General features: G+C 39.8%; 1 protein-coding gene and 1 long non-coding RNA gene across 4 annotated transcripts in view; one reads left to right on the top strand and one right to left on the bottom strand.

Annotated features, from left to right (window-relative positions):
• The first annotated feature begins 494 nt into the window (after positions 1-494).
• LOC148370773 (uncharacterized) lies at positions 495-22495 on the top strand. 2 transcript variants are annotated; one of them, XR_015849730.1, is made up of 6 exons: positions 495-670; positions 1316-1394; positions 1463-1527; positions 2441-2506; positions 5451-5621; positions 19217-22495. It is a non-coding gene; the product is annotated as an uncharacterized LOC148370773 (long non-coding RNA). The 2 variants fall into 2 exon arrangements; XR_015849729.1 differs by lacking the exon at positions 1463-1527 and having other exon boundaries at positions 506-670.
• The window catches only part of nfatc1 (nuclear factor of activated T cells 1), a 42805-nt gene continuing 24281 nt past the window's right edge, over positions 4943-23466 (bottom strand). Inside the window, exons 6-10 of one of the 2 annotated variants that reach the window (XM_088328529.1) lie at positions 21699-21839; positions 13456-13511; positions 12004-12136; positions 10882-11220; positions 4943-5614 (exon numbers count right to left, since the gene is read on the bottom strand). In XM_088328529.1, the coding sequence (XP_088184655.1) occupies positions 5559-5614; positions 10882-11220; positions 12004-12136; positions 13456-13511; positions 21699-21839 (725 nt within the window). In that variant the 3' untranslated portion in view covers positions 4943-5558. The remainder of the gene's footprint in view (positions 5615-10881; positions 11221-12003; positions 12137-13455; positions 13512-21698; positions 21840-23466) is intronic. The other variant, XM_088328530.1, reaches the window with a different exon arrangement.

Here is a 23466-nt window from a genome sequence, read left to right as displayed (position 1 = left end):
CTTGAAAGTGTGCCAAATGAGAAGGACCGCCAAAGGGGGGCCAACCAAAACCGTTATGGCGTCGTTCAGGTACATGAAGACCTTTTGGACCGGGAGGAGTTTGCAGGTTGCGTTGGGGGACTCCATGGAAACGCCCACTCCGCAAGATTTTGTTAACTGCATCGGACCAAAAGGTAGTTTCTTTTATTTTGACCGCTCGTTTCGTGACTTCCTCTTTGAGCCTGAAGTTTTATTTCGAAGGAATACCATTCATCCATTTCGTCATGTGCATTTTTTCCAACAATTTGAAATAGTTTGCTAACAAAGCTCACGTGAACAACCATGAAAAATGAGTTCAATTTTGACTGCTCTTTTTTTGACTTCCTTTTTGGGACTGGTATTTCTTCAAATTAAAACTTCCGTCATGGACAATTATCCAACAGGTCGCAGATTTTGCTGACAAAGTTCATGCTAAGAAAAAATGTCTTTCATTTTGACAACTCATTTTGTGACTTCCTGTTTGAGCTAGGTTTTTTTTTAAAGTAATGAGGGAAAGATAGACTGAGGGTGAAAACAGAAAAGTGAAATGAGATGCTGAGACTATAGATACAGTTAAAATGATTCTGTTTTAATTAAGTTCCCGATTCAACAATGTTTTATTTGGAAGGAATTTCGAAAGCAAAAACCCGAGGTAAGATCAAAATATTGTAACAGGATGTCAAAACTGTAGATATAGTTAAAAAAACATTACATTTCTTTCATTTCTGACTGCTCTTGTTGTTACTTCCTCTCTGAGGCAAAACTTTTAATTTAAAATAGTACAGAAATTAAGAACGAAACCGTGAAACAAAAGGTCCAGACTTCAGACAAAGTAAACCAAGTTCTCGACTTCTCGTTTGCTAATTGACAGCCCATTTTGTGACTTCGAAAAAAATAAAACGTTGCTGGAACTGAAAAGAACCCAAGCTAAATTAAATATTGTAACAAGGTGCCAAAACTGTAGATATTGTAAAACATATTACATTTCTTTAATATTGACGGCTCTTATAACTTCCTCTCTGAGGCATACCCTTTATTTTGAAGTCATACGGAAATGAAGAACCTAACGTAAGACGGAAAACCTAAACGAAATATCCAGACCGAAGATAAACAAAAATCCTCAGCTACTTCTTTGCTAAATGACAGCTTATTTTGTGACTTCTTGTTTGAGCCCGACTTTTTATTTTAAGAAATACAATTCATTTCCTTTTGTGCATTTATTCAACGAGTTGCAAGAGCTCGTAAACAACCGTGAAATGTTAGTTTTGACTGTTCTTTTTGTGACTTTCTGTTTCAGGCAAAACGTTTTATTTGTAAGGAATACGGAAATGAAGAACGCATTGTAAAAAGGAATACATGAAACGAGATGCCAAGAGGTAAGATACAGAAGATGTCTTCTTTAATTTTGTCAGCTCAATTTATCACTGCCTGTTTTAATTTGAAGGAAGACCTTCATCCGTTTCATCATGTGCATTTGGTGATAAACCTAGGCGCTCAGAAATGTGAAAGGTTTGACGGCTCGTTTTTGAGACTATTCTTTGAAATAATTCATCCAACAGGTTACAAGATTTTGATGACAAAGCTCATGCTAACAAACTTAAAACGGATAAAAAGCCATTTTCTTTTTGACGGGACATTTTGTGACCTCTTGTTTGACCCTGTTAGAGGAAATACGGAAATGTAGAACCCAAGGTGAAATTTGAAAAAGCGGAACGAGATGCCTAGGCTTAAGAAAAGGTTGGAAAAAAAAGATTTTCTTTAATTATGACAGCTATTGTAACTTCCGCTTTGACACTTATTTTGAAAGAATATGGAAATGCAAACCAAAGGTAAAATAAAATATTAAAAAAAGCGGAACGTGATGCCCAGGTTAATATAAGGTAAAAAAAAAAGTTTCTTTAATTTTGACAGCTTTTGTAACTTCCGCTTTGACACTATTTTATCTTGAAAGAATAAGAAAATGAAGAACCCAAAGTAAAATTGAAAAAAAAAGTTTAAATGTTTAAAGCTAATGTAACTTCCTCTCTGTTACATTTTATTTTGAAAGAATACGAAAATGCAGAACCCGAGGTAAATACGAGATTTCAGTTACAGTCAAAAACAACAAAAACGCGTAGTCGTCTTTTATTAATTTCTCTATAAGTCATAAACAAAAATGTAAATAGTATTTTTTTCAAGCAAAAAAAAATTTGAGTAAGTAATCCTTTTGGGAAAGTACGAGTATCATGATGAGATATTTGCCTTTTCTCATGTTTAAGCATTATATAGTTAATAAAGTATATATGATAGTTACTTCCTATGAAATTAAAACCCTGCTAGAATTCCTATAAAAAATTTATTCTGTGCCTGAAATTTAAAAATAAAAAGTTTTTAATTCCCATTTTGGGTTATGAATGAAGTGCTGTGCGTTTGCTCTTACCAGGTGCTGTTTGTGGTGGTCCAAATGAACGAATGTGAACGCCTCATTTCCCTAAAGGAGCCAAAACAGGTGCACTGCTAAAATAACACATTTTAATAATATTGTGTGCGCGGGATCCAATAGAGGCACTTTTTATTTTCTGGGTGGGGAGCGGGGCAAAACTGCTATAGAATCTAATAAATATTTTAAGAGTAATCCGGTACGGTTAGAAGTGACCTATTGACAAAGATGAAGTAACCATAATATTGCAGTAATATGACTTGATAACTTTTGGACCACTCAAATACCAAATATTCTAATAAGACAAAATTCACATAAATAAAATGACTATATTTTAATTAAACCAAAAAATGACGCTGTTTTGTTACACGTTCACCATTTTGGGACCCAATGTGAATCGCTTTTTTTCGTCTCATATTTTCGGGAAAAACGAGTAAATGCAGGGATCAGAATGGAGATTTTCATTTTCAGCTGAAATAGCCAGGGTCCAGGAATAAAGCAGGGCGGAAAGCTTGAGCAACAATGCGGCCAATTTTTCTAACGGCCGCCAGGGTGCGCCAGAGCAATAAAGGAAAGAGTGAGACAGTCGGATTTTGAATTTGTTTGCTACGCAAGAGAAAAAGTGAAAAGTCGGAATGCCTTTGGGGTTCAAAAACAGCGGAAATCCGCGGATCCGCGGAAAATTCTCATCTCATCTCATTAGCCGTACCGCTTATCCTCATCAGGGTCGCGGGGGGGCTGGAGCCCATCCCAGTCTTCTCCGGGCAGTGGGCAGGGGATACCCTGAACTGGTTGCCAGCCAATCGCAGGGCACACAGGGACAGACAACTCATTCGCTCATTCACACCTAGGGACAATTTGGCCCGGCCAATTCACCTGAAATGCATGTCTTTGGAATGTGGGAGGAAACCGGAGTGCCCGGAGGAAACCCACGCAAGCACGGGGAGAACATACAAACTCCGCACAGAAAGTCTGGAGCTGGATTTGAACCCACGACAGGTTCCCATGACATGAACTGTGCTGCACAAGCGCTAACCACTGCGCCGCCGTGCTTAGCGGAAAATTCTGATCCCTGTAAATGTTTTACGTTTAGTTCTTATTTATTATAACTCGAGTCATAAATGATTAAAGCTGACTTTTGAAAAAGAAAGATGTATTATCCGTCTGTAAACTGTGGACGTCTAAGCTATTCTTGTAATGTACATAAACCACGAGTGTCGCTGATCTACGGTGCGGAAGCGAATGTGAGTTTTGCGTTTTCGGAAAAAAAAACAAATAAAATAGTTATATTCTCACAAATATAGGTCGGAACTGAGTAAAAACATGTTTTAGAATAAAAAACCTATCGTAAGCATGTGTCAGTAGAGAATCCTATAGTTTTTGTAATGTACACAGATGGCCACACGATGTCCCTGTTGTAACATGTTCTACAAATGCTTCATGAATTTGAGTCGCCTTTTCTTGCGTTTTTTGGAGAAAACGAATTGGACATGTATAAGTTAGAATTATAAAAAAACAATTTTATAACTTAAAACGAGTAAAGTATTTTTTGTAAAATAATAAATCATATCGGCAGCACGGCGGCGCAGTGGTTAGCGCTTGTGCGGCACAGTTCATGTCATGGGAACCTGTTGTGGGTTCAAATCCAGCTCCAGACTTCCTGTGCGGAGTTTGTATGTTCTCCCCGTGCTTGCGTGGGTTTCCTCCGGGCACTCCGGTTTCCTCCCACGTTCCAAAAACATGCATTTCAGGTGAATTGGCCGGTCCAAATTGTCCCTAGGTGTGAATGAGCGAATGAGTTGTCTGTCCCTGTGTGCCCTGCGATTGGCTGGCAACCAGTTCAAGGTGTCCCCTGCCCACTGCCCGGAGATGGCTGGGATGGGCTCCAGCCCCCCCGCGACCCTGATGAGGATAAGCGGTACGGCTGATGAGATGAGATGAGATGAGATAAATCATATCTAATATAACTTAGGCTGTAAACGTCCTGGCTTATTTTTGTAGTTTAAACAAGTAACCCCAGGATGTCACTGTAGTCCCACGTTCTTCGTCTGCAAGGCTTCTACTTGCAGAGTTTTGCATTCTGTGTTTTTTTTAAACATTTTGTTTGCAAATTTTGATCTTTGATCCCTTCCCTTTATATTTACACGAGCTTAATTCGTTCCAGGACTGTGCTCGTAGCTCGAATTGCTTGCGTAACTAACGAATTTCCCGATATGTAATAATGAAAGAAAAAAGTCTGTTCCATCCCACCAAAAACATCTAAGTAAACCCTTAATGGCTGTAAAACACATCACCCAGATCACTAAAAATACGTACAAATAGTAATTAAACATAAAAAAAAAATCCTGTAATATTTTAAATAAAGTGTAAGTGTATTCTAATCATATACCTAGATTTTTCTTCGTATTTAGAGGTGCTCGTATAAAGAGGTACTACTGTACATTTTTATTGGTAGACAAAAAAAATCCTAGCAGTATTGATAAAACAGAAGTTTTCTATAAAAAGTTTTTTATTGCATTGAACAAATTGTTGCCATGTCCACATAAAAAAGACAAAATAGGTCCTCCTCCAATAAAAACATGTATTCTAACAAGAATGTATCTGTAAACTTTAAGACTCATACATAAAAGAAAAAGTATGCTAACACGCTGCGTGATAAACAAGGATACAAAAAGCACATGCAAGCAGAATAAATATTAAAAAACATTACAATGGATTTACTACAACTTTTGCTTCTTTGGTCTTTTTTTGCAGCAATTTTAAGTCAAGCTTTGCTGGATTTGAGATGATTTGTTCTTTGGAGATATTCAGATTGTCTAAATGTATACAAAATATGTTAAAAACTGTACAAGTAAGTGCGTAAAAGCAAAAAAATACCACCGCTCGAATGCTTAGTTAAAAAAACGCTTAAAATGGATATTTAGAAATGTATAACTCATTTACAAATTGGGATATCAAAGATAAATTCCTCCAGGTTGTGAATAATGACTTCAAAAGTATTTACTTGTTTAAGGCACTTCTTCGGCACCGGACACTTGACAAAAGTGCAGCACAGGATTAAGACTGAATGAAGCTTGGTCCTTCTTTGGGTCCAGAATAGACTTTAACGGGGAAGGGACTCCTACGCGTGGCTGTGGACCGAGATGCTGGACAAGTCGTTCCTGATGATTTCGTTAACTGCAAGGTAAAACACAAATGCAGACTCGTATCATTTTTTGCTTCGGTATTCAAACGGAAAGTCAGGACGCGGCAGTCTTTGCTACTCTAGACCGATTGGCTAGCATTTCGAGAGATATCGTCAATCCGACAACACCTCTTGTAATTTATTTCTGATAATGATGAATCTCAAGAACAGGGTTGGGCAATTATTTGTAGGCAGGAATATACATGCTTTATTTGTTTTTAATATGATTGGTATCATCAAGTTGGTTTTAAAACGCTCACAATCAAAGCAAAATAATATTAGGATCCTGTTTTAACCACCAAATTTGATATTTAGTTTTGTAGTCTGATTTTTCCACAGTATTTTTTTCATCAGTCACAAGGTTACAATCAACAGCTTTGATAAACATTTTTTAAAATTAGTAGTACTTTATTTACTATTGTATATATATTGACATTATATTCTCACCATTTTTGTTTGGTGGGATGGATGGAAGAGCGGTAAAAGTTTCTACTACCCAAGTAACCTTTGTCGAAACTGGTTCTAACAAGATTGATACCATATTGCTCAAGGCCTCGACTGGCTACAAAACCTAGTACAACTAAAATAAAGAAATGGTATAATGATGACTAAATAGAAACAGTGCCCCATTTTAAGATATTAGGAACCAGTTAAAAGGAATCCCATTACTTCCAATGGGAAAAAATGTTTCAGTATTTGAGCAATTGAACACCAATCAAAACTACTGCTTTACATGTTAGACAATAGCTTTTCTCCCCTCAAACACATACATTTTTTAAAAGTCCTATTATTTCAAATTCAAACAACAAAAAAGTGACTCAAGACGTAAACAATTGTGCACGGATAAACCCAGGATTCGTACACCTTTTTAATGGCCAAATTAAAGCGCATTTTAATTGACCAATTTCTGCACTACCATTCAAAGAAGAAACAAAACATTATTATTTGGTCGCTATCATTATTATAATTGATCCTGCCAACATAATGCTGTATCTAATGTGGGTGCTAAGATTGTTTATCTTTCTTCATTTAATATGTGGTCTATCAACTGAGACTGCAGAAAAACGTGCCAACAATTTCTAGCATTTACAATCACGTTTCAAACCTTAAAAACACAACATTATAGTTCAAGGATTTCAAGCACCCGTACAAACACTGTAAACCGCTCCAATGATTGCATTGGCTTTCCGTTTTGGTAAGTTTCCCACTTCCGGTTTTAAACAAGCACATGTTTTGCGTTTCAAAGTGGCCTGTGAGATAAAATGTACAGTTTTCTAATGTCAAAATGTTGGCATGTATGGAATGCTGAAGTATCACTCTACATAATTTTAGCGGACTCAATAATATTCTGGCTAATGTAAATTGCAACAACATTTTTATAAAGATGTACATTAGAATTATTCATAAACTTAGAGACTAACCTACATGCTGTTGTCCTAATTTTTTCCCAATATCGAAATTGGAAAGAAAATGGCGCGCTACCAAGCTTGAGGTTTTCCATCAAACCTGGTGTGACAGCTTGTTAAAGTATAAAGCGGCCCTCGCCTCTGCAAAATCGGCCTACCTTTCGAAGGTGATTGCGTCTCAAAAGAACAATCCCAAAGTCCTTTTTGACACTGCAGCATCGCTTACAAGGCAACAGACTATCGCAGATAGTTCGACGCACTCTGCTCATGACTTAATGGTCTTCTTTACTAAGAAGATTCAATGCATACAGGAAGAAATTGCTAAAGACATTAATAATACCACACATATTAAAGGGCTGAAATCTACAGATGCACGACAGGGTGGCTGTCCAGGGAAATTGTCCAGCTTTAATGAACTGTCACTTGATGATCTCAAACAGGTGGTGAATGCGGCCAAACCGACAACTTGCCAGTTCGACCCGCTCCCAGGTTCACATATTAAAAGTCTTTTTGGCCTCCTTAGACCTTCAGTTCTAAATATTATAAACATATCACTCTCCTCAGGTGTAGTTCCAGCAGTTTTTAAGTCCGCCGTTATTAAACCCACACTGAAACGACCCAACCTTGATCCAGAAATGTTAATTATAGACCTGTGTCAAACCTACCTTTCCTTTCTAAAGTACTTGAAAAAGTAGTGGCACAGCAGCTGAATGATTTCATATCCAAGAATAACCTTTTTGAATCTATGCAATCAGGATTCAGGGCTAACCACTCTACTGAGACAGCTCTGATCAAGGTAACAAATGATCTCCTACTGGCAATGGATTCTAGCGCTTCATCACTTTTGCTGCTGCTGGATCTTAGTGCTGCTTTTGACACAGTGCACCACAATTTCCTACTAGAACGGTTGGAAAAATGGATTGGTCTCTCAGGAACCGTCCTCTCATGGTTCAGATCCTACCTCTCAGATAGGACGCACTGTGTTAAATATGGTGAAATGACATCTGAGCCCTTTAATGTTACCTGTGGTGTTCCGCAGGGTTCAGTGCTTGGCCCCCTTCTTTTCAGCATTTACATGCTTCCATCAGGTGATATTATTCGCAAGTACAATATCAGCTTCCACTGCTACGCAGACGACACTCAACTATATCTTCCGTTGGAGGAATCTCCCACACTAAACTGTGGAAATTTGGAGGCCTGCCTCATTGAGATAAAAGAGTGGATGTCACTCAATTTCTTGCGTCCTAACTCTGAAAAGACCGAAATGTTACTCATTGGTCCATCTAAATGCCGTGACTTATTCTCCGAAGCCCACGATCTGAGAGTGCCGGTCTTCTGGTGATCCCAAGAGCAAAGAAGTGTTCTGCTGGTTCGAGAGCGTTCTCTATCAGGGCCCCGGTGCTGTGGAATGCTCTTCCCCCTGAGATCCGATCTGCAACCTCAGTGGAAATGTTTAAATCTAAGCTTAAAACTCACTTCTACTCCATAGCATATGAATAACCTACTCTTCTCGTCGGCTGAAAAATAGTCTGTGTAATATAGTGTAATAATCTGTGAAGCCCTTTGAGACTCTTCGTGATTTAGGGCTACACAAATAAAAATGACTTGACTTGACTTCATTGTAAAGCACTGAGTTTAGAGTGACGCCTGGAGAAAATACTTTGAGAATGTTACTTGTCATTCACAGTGTGGCAAAAACATCGCCTAACGGCAAATAACTTGTTTCTGAAATATATTTTCGCCATGTAAAGCGCAAACCAAGCATTTAAAAGCGTGTTGAATAGAAAGTCGACTACATGTTTACTTCCTAGTGGGAAGACCCCCATTGAGTGACAAAGTTCCTGGCTGAAAAGGAACCCTCTCAATTTCATAGAATGTTTAATGCAAAATACACTCACTTCATTACAAATTTAGCATTTGAAAAGTGAAAATAGCAACTCCAACAACACTTAGATTTTTTTTTTTTTAACGTTTTTTTGAATGCATAGTAGTCTGTTTTGCTGTGAGTAAATAGGTGCCACCTTAAGTTTGTATGGTTTGTCGGCCGCTGTTTTGTTTTTGATTTTTTTTTTAAATAATATCATTTTATTTTTTTCTAGCATAGGAACTCTCAAACAATGATGGAGGGCCTCAATTGCAACCCCCAACTCCCTCTCAAAGTTTACAACTAGAGTCCAGACCGCAAACCGCGAGATGTTCTTGGCCCCCCTGCCCGGTTATTTCGAGACGTTCGCGTGCACTCAGAAAGTTTAAAACGACCAAAGAAGAAAAGTTGGAAGGTAGATGTTATGATTTCCGGTTATTATTAAATACAACACATGTAAGGAAGATTGATAAATACGACCTTTTAAAATAAATACTAAAAGCAGAAGTAAAATTTTAATAAATATTTAAAATACAGGGTGGGGGGAACTCTCCAAAAATACATTCATAATACACTATGTAAAATATCCGGATTGCTAAATAACATTTTAGTTGTTATATTGATACATTCTATTCATAAGAAAACAAAAAGATCAAGAATGAAAAAGCTCTACATTGATAAAAAAAAACCTTTTGTAAACTCTTGCACCATAATACATGAAATGACAAAATAAACTACTGCGGTGCATAATGTAATAAATTTAATTCATAAAAAGCAAAACATATTCTATATTAAAAACAAATAGTTATGTAAAATATGAGTTCATTATTATATCATTAATTTTTCATTTCCTTGATAAACCAAGAAACACTTCAAAAAAATCTTCAAAATCAAAAGCAAACCTTTATGAATTAATAATGTGTTATGTGAAATGAATAACAAATATTTCAGTCATTAAATGATTGTTAAACAGAAAAAAAACATTCGACTAATATTGTGTTAACGTTTTTCATCTAAGAATAAAATGGTACAAAATCTTGCTTTTCAGTTTGTTGATGAGGGGTTAACATCTGTTTTCAACATTAAACGGACGTGCTGTGTGCCCTTTCTCTACGCTATTTTTACCGTAAGAAGCTGTTCGCTCACCCTACGCCAAACACGATTCAGACTTTCCGTAAGTTGACACCCGCGATCGGACAGCGCACAAAGACGGATGGCGGAGGGGAATTGGACGCAAGGCTCAAAAAACGTCCCGCCGCGTCCATCCGTCAAACTCTGTCCGCAACTTTCCGCGCGATTGTTCATCAAACGCTGACACGATCAGACCTTATCGTTTCAGACCAGCGCGAGCTCCCCCTTGTGGTTTATAAAAGTATAACTTAATTTTTGAAACAAGGCCTAAAAAAATACTTCCCTATCCATAATCCTAACTTAATATATAAATAACCCTAACCCCTCACTTAATCTCAACTTCTTTGGCCTACCTCGCCAACTCAAATTTGTTGAACTCTCTCCGTTAAACCTATCTCTTTAACCCAAATTCGCTAACGCCATGCTTTTCACCCCCTATCAGGTGGGTACTATTCAGTTATATACAAGTGTTTCTATACATATATATTTTCAAATAGAAATTAAATATTCAATGCACATATTGATATTCACATGTCTTATTTTGGAAAAGTCATTTATCCTGCAAGCTATTTTGGTACTAAGATTTCTTTTGTGACCAACATCATGCTTCAAAGCCACTCTGCAGTTTTTATAGAGTAGGTTCTCCAACTGTAAAAATGTCACGGTTACAAGACATAGCTAACCCTAAAAGAAAAAAGAAACGATAAGCGAAATAACACCCGTGCGTGCCCGGCATCTGTCTTTCAACTTAACTGTCCCATTCCAGAGGCGAAAGTTTACAGCGGGGCCTGAGGCTTTGGTGACGTGCAGCGGAAGCGATCAATTAGGGTCTCAAACTTGATGTCAAAATTTGACTCACCATCATCTAGGTACATCTGGTCTAGTTCCTGCGGTTCCACCTTGATGCTGACCCCCACCCCCGGGGGGCTGCCGTGGTCTCTCCGCGCTCTGCCCCTTCTCTCCGGCTCCTCTGGGGTTGAGGGCTGGGGATGGAAACGGCCTGGGGTCTCCTGGATGATGGACGCATGGGGAAAAGGCAGAGGAGGCGAGGTCAGGTTGTGCAGTTTGGGGCTGCCGGTTGGGGTGGAGGCAGGGGACGGGGGCAATCTTTGCTGGTTGTACACCGGGTAGAACGACCCTGGGTGCCCCGGCAGGGGGGCTTCGTAGTCGTCCCGGGGCTCGGTCTTGATGGTCTGGACTGGGAGGAGAGACGGAGGTGAGTCAGCAGGTTTGGATTTGAGTGGGCTTGTGGCTAGGAGACCCAAACAAACACTTTATCAACGGGAACTTGTGTCCGATGACTCACGGACTAGCTCCAGAACAGACGTTTATTTTCTTTGGATCCCCCCAACGTCCAGTTTGCACGAGGAACAAAGACCGGATACAACAATTTTTGCTTTGAAACAGCAAAAAACAGTAGACCCCAGGATTCAGCATCCCCCGCCCTTGCAACATTTTCACCTTACGGTATGGAATGATTTTTCTTTACGTCATTTTCCCCACAATACCACATCAAATACAAATGATTTAGCATGGCCAAATTAACACTTGGTGACGCCGCTAAGCTGTCGATCTGCTATTGGGTTTCTTCACATCATGCAAATATGCCACTGGCTGAAGTACTTCCCACAATACCTTTCCCTTAATTCAGTTCAGAATCTTTGCAGGTGAGCTACACAATGCTGTATCTTATTTTACTGTTTTCATTCATAATGAGTGCAAGGGTAGCAGTAATGCCAAAGGTAGAAGCAAATACATGATAAGCATGGAAATGAACCATGCGATTATAAAGAAATACAAAGAAGGCACACAAATAGCTATCCTCCTGAAGTGATGCCAAAGAGAAGCAAGAAGATGATTAATGTTTAATCTCGGCAGGTTTACTGTAGTCAACTGTAAACCTCTGTAAAGGACATTGATATCCAACCATTTGAGCTACATTTGCATAGCCAAACTGTGGCAAGTTTCGACTTGGATTTACCTGTGTCAGGGACGTAAGTGAATCGCTGGCATTGGCTTCGTTTCCGCTTGCCGTTGCAGACGTAGAAGTTGACCTGCGCTGGCGCGGAAAGGCGCTGGTCGCGGTACGGTGGGATTTCAACCAGAAGTGAGTCCTGGAAGACAAAAAACATCACCTATGTCCCTAAAATTGTCTAGGAAATGACACAAATACTTGTCAGTAACACACAAAAAAGTCTCAGACTCAAGCGTGGAATTGGGCCATGGCAAGAAACGGGAGACAATTACAGATGGTCATCAACAACTCCCAAATATCATGAGCTGCTCCTTGCCCAGTTTGGAAGTCAATTCCATGACCCACTAGTTGAACCTCAAGCCCAAAAATGGACACTGACAAATTGAGTTTATCTCAATTATGACTCATCCAGATGTGATGGATGCCATTTTGAAGACCTAAATCAGGACCAATGAGACTGAGGCGGTGAGGTATTTTCTGGTATCCAAGTGCTTTGTATATGAAAGTTTGTGTGTTCAAAAGGCCCGGAACAGGTGCAGCACTTCACACAAAAACAGTCCGTAATACCTCCTCCCCTCCCACATCTCAAAAGCACTCCTACTCTCTCAGCGCACTGCTCCAGTGTCTCCGCTAAACAAGAAAAAGGACTGGCAACAATCTGCTAACTGGATTTTTTACGGTGCGGATGTAAACACAGGAGGGGTTGTGCTCTTGAACGAATCTGAGGAATTTGAAATAAAATGATCAAGTAGGTTACCTGTTTACACTCTAACTGGTTTGTTTACCTAATAATTGGCTGATAACTTGTATGCAGTTTTACACGGTTATATTCAACAGTTAGGGGTATGGTTGGGGATAAGGGGTGGGGGGAAGGGTCCTGGATAAGGGTTAATATTTGGGGGAAAGACCAAGGATTATTGTTTGGGTTTGGGGCTAGGGTTACTGATAAGGTAGGGTTAAGGGTTAAGATTTGGCGGTAGGGTTAGCGGTTGAGTCAAGTGTTAAGTTTGGGGGGTACAGTTAGGGGCAATAGGGTAGGGCAAAAGTTACGCGTAATGTTTTAGGGTAAAGAGAGTTAGGGCTAGGAATATGGCTAGGGTCTGGAGAAATGGTTAGTTAGGGGTGTGGCCAAGGTTAACGCTACGGTTTGGGGTTAATAAGGGTAAGGTTAGTGTTAAAGGTAAGATTAGGGTTGGGTGCGAAGGGTAGGATTAAGGGTTTGAGGATTTGGGATTTACATATCCTAGATTGCACACTAGTAGAATAACAAAATCTGAGGCAGGAAGCAAGCCAGACAAATGACTCATTTTCTAAATTTACTCATAAATCTGGCATCATCTGGACAACTAAAACCAAACTAGGGTACATGTGTATTCCAAGCCGCTGATGACGTGTCCGAGGTCAGCACAATCAGGTCAGGAGCAGGGAAGCCCGCCCACGTAAAGCCCATTGACTTACATGCTTGGAGGCGTCCCTGTCCACTTTGGCCTCCGTCTCCCAGACGTGATGCCCGTCTGCAATATAGAGACAAAATACGCATGAGAAAAACACAAGCAGGCCAGCGTCATCCGTTACATCACTGATGGGGAAAGCAGCCGCCGACGTCACACAGTCTCTCATCCCTGAGGACAGGGAAATCTGATGCTCCCCCACATCAAAAAAAAGCCCAGAGTCATTCCAAGGAGATGAGCGACATGTCGTGCGTGGAATCCCGACAGCATATGGAGAACTCGTTGGCTTGCCGCGTCTGGAAAGTCGGCTGCAGCTGCACCTAACTCTTTTAACAGTTTTTCAAAGTCTGCTTTGAAGGGTATGTCCTGTTCATTATCCTAGACTTTTAGTTGTGTGTTTATGTTAGATCCATAATGTAGCATTATGCTAACTTCAGAACATTTAGTGGTTGGATCGAGACATACGAGGGAGTCAAAGGTGCTACTTGAAGACGTTAGGAAAGCCGAGCGCATTCCCGGCAAGTTCCGACCACAAAGTGGACTTCCAGCTGCCTGTGACCTCACTCATTAAGCATCTACTTCTCAGACCCCCCCGGACGCCAACTGGCGGATGGTCTCTATGTCAGAACGCCTCTTCGTCTCGTTTTTGTTCCCTCGCAGGGAAGCCAACTGTGGACTGATGCCAACAGATCAATTTACTGTCAAGGAAGTTGGTATAGGTTAGATCATGGACTGGATGCGGACTATTTATCTGTAGTCTGGACGAGCTTCTACTGAATTCTATTTCTTGCAACTCTCAGACTCTCACTCAGAAATAAATCACGAGTTAGTTCTGATTTTAAAGTCAAAGCCAACACTCTGAATGTTTTCGATAAGCATCCCTTCTTATCCCAGTTTATCCTGCGATTAGAGTCCTTAATAATGTCGTTGTCCTTCAGACGAGGCAAAGACCAGCTCATAATTTCCTGGGTTGTGTTAATGACACTCTGTAAGGTATTCTCCACTGTGGTTCTCTAGAAGGACACCAAAAGCTTCTCTCCCAGGTGTTTTTTCCTGAGAATTCTCAGGAAATTGGGCCACAAAAACCTCAAATCTAATCTACATAAACCTCCCTTTATTTCCCAGTTGATCCTATGATTCCAAACCCCGACCTAACTACAACAAAAAACAGGCCGGGTTGATGGGCTGATCCGCACTGGTACTTTTTAAGTCCTGATCCCTCAAAAGTCTTTCCAAAAGTGCCCTTCAGAGTTATTATACATAACAAAATCCTCCTACAAAATCAAATAAACCTACCAAAAAGCAAAACTCTGATCCTCACTTGTACCTTTAAGCCCTGACCCCTGCACCAAACGTCTTCTACAAAGTATTTTTAGCATTTTAAGATTCCACGAGAACAAAATCCTACGACACAAAAAAAATAAAAATCCCACTCAAGGCTATCACAAAACTGGAGATGGTGGACTCAGCACAAGTCTCAATGTTGACCCGGGTCTTACCTTTGGACCATGAGGAAATTTCTTGTATGTTCCTTAACCGCATAAACATTGTCGAAACGATCCTTGGAGGAGGTAATGAAAGACGGCGCCATTGGAAGAGAGCTTGTGTATATATTTGTCTGCATTACAGTTGGATTGATGATGAGCAGGTACCGAACGTGACGGGAGGAAAGCACTTGAACTTCTGTGCATGTTTCCTTTGGACCTTACCCCATTGTGGTCTTAAAACCAAAAGACATACAACTGTGTGCTTCCTTTGTTCTGGGTTCAAAGTTAAATCCTTGACAATACAATAATCACATTTCAGGAAACCTCACTAGGGACAAAGTCCGGTAAGTTTTGTTTCGCTGGGACTGTCCAATAAATCAAAGGACACGTTTAATAACCGCAGACCTGAGTCAGTTACCACAAAATCTTCCGGAGCAAGGGGACAACATCTGCTGGGTCTGTCCCCCCCTTCTTTTCACCAGAGCACAATGTGGTTCTTAGCTTCCGCCGGCCCACCGTGTTGGCTTCCCTCCAACATTATCCCAAGTTTTCCCCAAATAAACCCGCTGCACTGCTACGAGTTAAATTTGGATGAAGACCATGCATACAAGTGTCATGATAGCTTAAAAGCACTCGAACTGGTCCTTGTTCTGACTTATCAAGTCTGGGTAGATGTCCATTGTAGACTGTACTCAAGTGGCAGGGCGGTAAGGTGCAGTAAACACAAACACATGAGCTCAAAGGTGAGTCTTGTATTTGCACCACAGGAACAACAGAACAAAATTCCTCAGAAATTCTGGACCCCTCAATCTCTAACCCTGTAAAACCTTTAACAATCCTTACCCAAACCCATTCATCCTTTCTCTTAAGGGGTTGGGTTGCAGGGTTTAAGAGCCTCAAACTGGTAGCCCAGACCTCCCGACCCCCAGCACCTTCGTACAGCTAATCCAAGGAGATCCAGAGGGGTTCCAAGGCCACCCTTGAGATATGGTATTTCCAGTGTGTGTCCTTGGTCAGTCCTGGAGCCTCCTGACAGTAGGACATGCACGGAACAGAGTCCGCAAGGCGTCTTTAACAGATGCCAGGCCACCTCAATTGGCTTTTCACCCTACCTTTAAGGGAGAGCCCAGACACCTTGCAGAGAAAACACATTTCCAGGATCTTGTTCTTTAAGTCAGGACGGACTGTTTGTAACCATACGTAAGGAGTAGGAATGTTGACTGACTGGTAAATGGAGAGCTTTTCTTTTCGGCCCAGCTCCTTCACCCTGATGGGGTCTGATCAAACGTTCGGATCACTCAAACGCTACACCGGAATTTGTATATCTCCTATGAAATGACGCCTTATTTTCCATTTGTAGCTAACGCTAACTCCTTCCCCCCACAAAATCTCTGCCTTCAATTATACAATAGCTTCTCTTCCCAATTCTACCCAGATTCCCAAAGGGTCCATAAGTCTCCACCAGACCCTACGAAGCCTGAACGGCTTCCAACCCAGTTCCACAAGACCTCAACTCCAAAATGATGTTTAAGTGAAGTTTCAGGCGCTAGCAATACCGCTGAACGGACCACCGCGATCGACTCAAACTGCTTTAGCTTGCGGGGCAACAATTTCCGGTCACCTTTGACGGGGTGGCGGCTAAGGATAATAAAACCAGGGCATAAGTTTGAGCCCCTAAAAAGACGAGCAGGGATGTGTTTGCTAACAGCAAGCTAACGTTTGGTGATTAGACAGTTCAATATGACATGTAAACAAATACAGAAACTCAAGCTCATGTTTTGATTAACTCCGAACTACAGACTGTTAAAGTAATCCCCAACAGTTCTTAGCAGCTAGCAATACTTAAAAAACAAGCTTTATATGGTAATCCCATAATCTCCTGTTTTTCTCTTGAATTATTTTTTTTTTTTAAGCGACCTAACAAATCCCGCAACGCCTCCGACGGAACCAGGCACCGTACGAGAAATCCCGAAAAGGGAGCAATTTCCCAAATGGGGCCACTTATCGGGTTTGAAATTGCAAAAAAAAAAAAAAAAACGCCTTGGTGGAGGTCGCTTTTGATTACTAGTCGGAGCTGGGGGATGCTATCGCAGTTATTTGTCAGCGTTAGCAGGTGTGGATGAGCAGGTGCAAGAATAACAGGATTAGCTAGCTAAGATTAGAGACGGGCATGCGGCAACAGTCTTGATTAACGTCACTTTGATACAGAATTATTGTGACTAAATGAATCACCAGGAGTATAATAAAACACTTGCACTAAAGGCTTCAAATACTAGTTGGAAACTAAGTACTCAAATTTGGGGTGAAGGATTCAATCTCGCAGTTTTAGTAAAAGGGTTTGGAATCATGGTTAGGGTTTCAAATTAAGTCTTTGAAAAATGGTTAGGTAATATTTGAGGAACAAAGTAACCCAGGGTTGTCAAACTCATTTTAGCTTGGTGGCCACATGGTAGAAAAAAAACTTACGGGGCGGGGGACTAGTAGATTAAAGAGAGAACGAGTGAGAAAACAAGAGAGGGAATGAGTAAGAAAGAGGAAAAAATTGAGAGAGCGCAGGTGAGAAAGAAAGAAAGAGACATAGAAAAAGAGAGACAGTGATAAGAAAAGAATGAGAGTAAAACAGAGAAAGAAGGCAAAAGAGAAAAAGACAGCGATAGAGTGAGACAAGAAGAGTGAAAAGAGAGAGAGAGCTAAAGAGTCAGAAAACATGAAAAGGAGAGATTAAAAAGAAAAGTAATATAGCTCCAGTTGCTTTAAGAGTGGCGCCTGGCTTTGTCGACATCAAGTGCACACATTCCAAACTGCCGCTGATTTTTCTCTTGTGCTTCTCTGCGTGTGGTCTCACGGGCCAAATTGAAAACCTTGTGCGCCACATGGTTGACAAAAGTGAAGTAACCCAAGTTCAGGTTTTTAATCTTGGTTAAGGTTTTATATTCCTGAAAATAAAATAAGGATTTAGCCGATGCTAGCATCTCAAATTCGTACATGGCTATGAGTTTTTACGATACATTTGTTGTTGCTAAGTTAATACATATATAATAAATACATTATTTTTTAAAAGGGATTAAATTTAGAGATTTATTCCCCATGGGTATACAAACCCTTTTTGGTGCATCCCTAAATTCATTCAGTACCAGACTTTTTTTGTTTTACGATGTTGACATTTTTTTTCGATTGCAAAAACAAACAAAAAAAATCTTACCCCTTTGTCAGAAAATGGCGTTTATTTTAATTTGTTTCCTAGCTAAATTATACCATCATATAATGATTTTACCCCATTGTCAAAAAATGTCAGTTATTTTATTTTCATGTCATTTTTACTTCAATTTATAACAAGATAAATAGGAACATGTTAGTTATTTTCAGTCAGTTAGCTTTAGCATTAACTTAGAATTTGCCATATAGCTATGGGATGCAATGAATGCCATTAATTTCAAAATGAATGTTGACGTTGCTCAATTAATCACACTGAGAATTATTGAGTGGTAATGAAAGTAAGCAATGAATCTTTGATCAAGAGATTTTTGTTTATGGCTATGTAGTTGCTTATCATTTTTGGCAGTTTGCTCAATAAACAGAAATAATACAATTATTAGTATTGTTTTTTATAAATGGGGGAAAAATACATATACATTATAGTTTGTTAAATTAGATGATGAAATCAGTTATTAACTAGTGGGATTAACACCAATGACTTAAGAGCAGTCTTGTTAGCATTAGCCTAACATTTGGTATACGGATGCAACAGAGGTTATTGATATCAAGATTAAATTGTTGTTACTAAAATGAATCATACCTAGAGTTAACAAGTGATTTTTTTAAGACATGGAATGTAATAACTATAAAAATGCCAACCATTTTAGCCATTTTGTTTAATACAAAAAAGTGTTAAAAACATTTTTTTTTAAATGAGGAAAAATACATCTAAAAGTTAGAGTGGATCATGTTTAAATTATAAATTCATTTATTAGCTAGCGGCAATGACGGGGGAACGGTCTCGTCAGCATTAGCTTAATATCTGGTATGCAGTAGAAGTTATTGTTATCACAATTCATTGATGTAAAGCAGCGTAATGAGATGTGATCATTTGAGACGGGAAATGTAATGGCTAAAATGCTAACCGGTTTGTTTTATACACAGAAACATTTTTCAAAAGAAGAAAATAGGTCTGAAAGTTATAGTTAGTACTTATATATTCAATATTTGATATAATTCTACTAACTATTTATTGGAATTTCTGTTGTCACACACTCCCTCACTCACACATTTGTTTATCATCAGAGTGGAAAAGCAGCTGAGATGATTGGAAAAGCAAACAATTGTGAGTTTCTGCGTGTCGGCAGCCCGTCTAGGCGGGGGCAACCCGACCCGAGGGGAAACTGTGAGCGAGCGAGGCACGTGGGAACGTCCGGCGAGGAAAATCCTCGGGCATGATATAACCAGAGAATACGGCGCCGTCACGTGGAGGGGACACGATTTGGACGGCACCGTGGAAGGACGGAAAAGTGGGGAGGCCGGACCGTTTCCGAGGGAAATCCTCGTGGAGGACCGCGAGAGACCAGGTCGGATACAGGTTTGCCTCGTTTTGTAGTCTTCTTAGCGGATTCAAGTTAAGGCTTCTAGAAAAGGTTGGTCAGTGTTTAAGGGGCTGGGATTTTGAGTAACACCAGACATGGAGCCATGATTAAAAATCCTAACAAAGGCTTAAAGCTCTTGTTATAAACTGTGACTTAAAGACAGGCTAAGGTTTCCAATCTCTAGGCTTTCAAATGAAGGTCTCTCTTTAAAGGGTTGGTCAGTGTTTGAAGGGTAGATTGATGAACACTGCTGTTATATCACACCGACATGGATCCAGAATTAAAAACCTGAACCAAATTTGAAACCCATATTGGAAACTATAAACAAAAGACCAGGTTAGGGTTTTGAATTGTAAGTGTTTCAAATTAAGGTTTCTAGAAAGAGTTGGTCAAAACAAGGTTTAAAATCCGGTTAAGGAAGTCAAGTCATCCCAGACATAGGTGCAGAGTTAAAAACCTGAACCATGTTCTAAATCCCTCATTAGAACTGAAACACAGGGTAAGGTTTCAAATAGTTAGGGTTTTAAATTAAGGTTTCCAGAAAACGATTTGAGGGACAATGATTTGTGTGCAAAACCCGAACCAAGGCTCGAAACCCTCATTAGAAGCTTTAACCAAAAGATAGTATAGTAAAGGTTTTGATTGGTTAAAGTGTAAAATGAAAGTTTCTAGAAAGGGTTGATCAGTGGTTGAGGGACAAAGATGTTAAATGATTCCCAACATAAAACACTCGTTAAAAACCATGAACCACGGACAGGGTTACGGCTTTCAAATGAATGTTTCGGCCAGTGTTTGAGGGACTAAGTACGGTTTCAAATCCATCCAACGATGTTAGGTATTTTGAGATACTGACACACCCCCTCAAGACCCTTATCTTTGCTTATTTGAAAAAAAGACCATCTTGAAAATGACAATTAAGACTTCTACGAAATGCCAATTGAGGTATGAGAACCACAATTTCAAACTCAGACTTAAATCCCCAATAAAAGTAAACACCAATATCAACTTTAAACTAAGTTTAAAATGTAATCTGACACCTTTGTGTTTAATTCTTTAGTACAAGATGCTAGTCTTGTCTTCAAAACCACATTTGAAAGTCATAATTCTTTGGATTTCATCAATGATTCAAAACTATTAAAAATGCAATGTTGAAACCCTAACCTTATCTTGATGTTGGTTTCTAATGAGGGGTTTAATTATGATTAATAAATATCTCGGATTACTTAATATCCCTAATCAGGTTTGAAACCCTATCCTGTCACTTACTAAACACTGACCAACCTTTTCTAGATACTTTAATTTGAAAACCTAATCATGATTCAAACAACTTCAAGGTTAAAACCTCAACATTACTTCTGGCTTACAGTTTCTAAAGTTTTAAGCCTTGGTTTTTAATGGATGGATGTATAGGGTAGGGTTTGAAAGGAAGGTTTCAGGACCAGACCATTTCAGAGCAGATATAAACATTCCTGGGTAAGACTTTCAGATAAGGTTTTCAAATCTATGTCATTGTTTTATCATTTCAATTAGGATTTCAAGAAAAAACCTTTCCATACAAGTATAGGGTTTTAAGGCTTTACATAAAAGTTTCGCATAAAAGTTTCAAAATCCATGATAGGGCTCTCAAATAAGTTTCAAGCTGCTATTGGGGTTTCCAATTTACCCTTTGTAACCGAACAGACGTCGGGGCTCTCAAATGAGGGTGTCAAGCTGCTATTAGGGTTCCAAATTTGACCTTTGTAACCGAAACACATCCTGTTATGACATTTTTGACACTAAGGAGCATGGAATGGCAAGAACTGGGGAAGCCCTTTCCTTCCTCGCCCCCGCTGGAACAATGAAAAGGCTTCCCTTGTTTTTGGAAGCACACGTGCCCACCGCAAAGCCCCCTCCCCCCAAACGCCACGTTTCTACCGCCCTGAGACCAATCAAGAAAATTTGCAACCCGAACTCCGCCTCCTCCTCGTCCTCCTCCGAAGCCGCCATGGAAACTCGTGCAAATGTTAAAAATACATTAATGTGCACCACATGTGGCACTCTGGCAAGGAGGAGAAAGAATCTGGAGGGGAGGCAGGGAATCCTGGGGTTTCTCCAAAGGAGACACACGCAAAGTCACTCTCTCATGCACACACACACACACACACACACACGCTCGCTCTCTCATAAACACACACATGCGAGCTCACCTTGAGCCTTCTCCACGAACACCACCTTGGAGTCGGCCTGGAAGTTGTGGCCTTCCAGTTTCATGGTTTGGCCACCGGGGGCAGCGCCACTCTCCAGGCTCTGTTTGTCGACCAGGGGAAGCTCTTGGGCTGACCTTTGCGCTGTATGCGAGAAAGAAGGCTAACACAAGTTGCATACCAAAATGAACTGAAGAGGAAAGGCTGATACCATCTCACTTACGAAAATGATTTATTTTTGCTCTTGTTACACATGTTTACACACTGGTTAAATGCTCTCACAACATTATTAGTTAGATGTTCTGATATTAATGTGACGTTCTTTCTTTTCTTTTTTTGTGTGAGAGCCTTTTAGTGCTGTTGGACTAGTCTTACATTAGTAGTAAGATATTCTCATATTATATCAATGCATAAGAGTGATATTGTTTCAGTTGTGTCTGCAAGCCTTTTAACAGGGTTGCAATATTCTCACACACACTAGTGAAATGCTCTCACACATATCAAGACATCCTCATAGCAGAGTAACGTTTCATTTGTGTTTGTGTGTTAAAGATATGTATCAGTCTTTTAGCACTGTTGGATTATTCTCAGGCACACACTAATGAAATGCTCTCACACATAATTAGTTAGACTTTCGCATATTACAGCAGAGTGAGAATTTTTATCTGGGCTTTTTTTGTTTCAGTTGTGTGTTGAAAGCTTATTAAAAATGTTACATTATTCCCTCACCCACAATAGTGACATTTTCTCATAGTTTGGCAAAACTCTCATAATAATGCAATAAATTGTTTTACATTTAATGAATTGTGTGTGTGAGTTTCATTTGTGTGCAGAACATTTCAGAAGTGCGTCACTATTATAACAAGGACTAATGAAATGCTCTCCCACGTTTTAATAATACGATCATATTACAGTACTGTAATGGATAAGAATGTTGCATGTGAGAACCTTTTTGTAGTCTGAGTGGGCTGTGTGTGAGTTGTATTATTCTGACACAGCAGTGAAATGTACATGAAGACACTCATTACAGCACTGTAATGTATAAAAGTATTGTATGTTTTAGAAGTGTCTCAGTAAATGCTTGAGTAACGTGTGAGTGCTAATTTGAGAGCATTTCAACAGTGTGTAAAAGTGCATCGGCAGGTACGTGAGAGCATTAAGAAGTTTTTCAGTAGTTTGTGTGCGAGTGTTCCATTTGTTGGCACGGGAACATTTGTGTGAGTCTAAAAAGTTTCAAGGTATTTTCAGCTGGGCATTTGAAAGCAGTTTTTGAGTGTTAAAATATGGATGTGGTCCATTTTATCAGCGTAAGAGAGCATGTTAGTAGTTTTGGGAGAGTCTGCTATCACAAGTTCTCCACTGGGCTCCGAAAATCCAGACCAAAGCTTGGCGGCAAACGAATGTTTGCTCCTAAATATTTACTCCAAAAATATTTTCCCTCTGTGTGACTTCAACTCCTCTTTTCTTTATACCTTTTTACTCCCGCACTCTCTCATTTTTTCTCTCTCATGTAATTTCTTGCCTGAAAGAGAGAGTTACCTTCTATAGGACTGGTTTCAAGTTTGGGGTTAGGGCTTCAAGACAGCTTTACGGTTTAAAGAACAGGGCCAAGGTTTTCAAGAGCTGTCTTTAAATCTGTGTTAGATAGATAGATAGATAGATAGATACTTTATTCATCCCCGAAGGGAAATTCACTTTTCCAGCAGCATCCCTGAGCTGAGAACAATCGAAAATAACATGGGAGCTGTTAGTATGAGAGAATAAGGTATCA

This window comes from Urocampus carinirostris, chromosome 2 (genome assembly GCF_059441175.1).
Source record: "Urocampus carinirostris isolate Australia breed hairy pipefish chromosome 2, RoL_Ucar_1.0, whole genome shotgun sequence".
In the NCBI taxonomy this organism is placed as follows: domain Eukaryota; kingdom Metazoa; phylum Chordata; class Actinopteri; order Syngnathiformes; family Syngnathidae; genus Urocampus; species Urocampus carinirostris.
The sequence above is the reverse complement of the archived record's forward strand: the minus strand, read 5'-3'. Positions and strand labels throughout refer to the sequence as shown.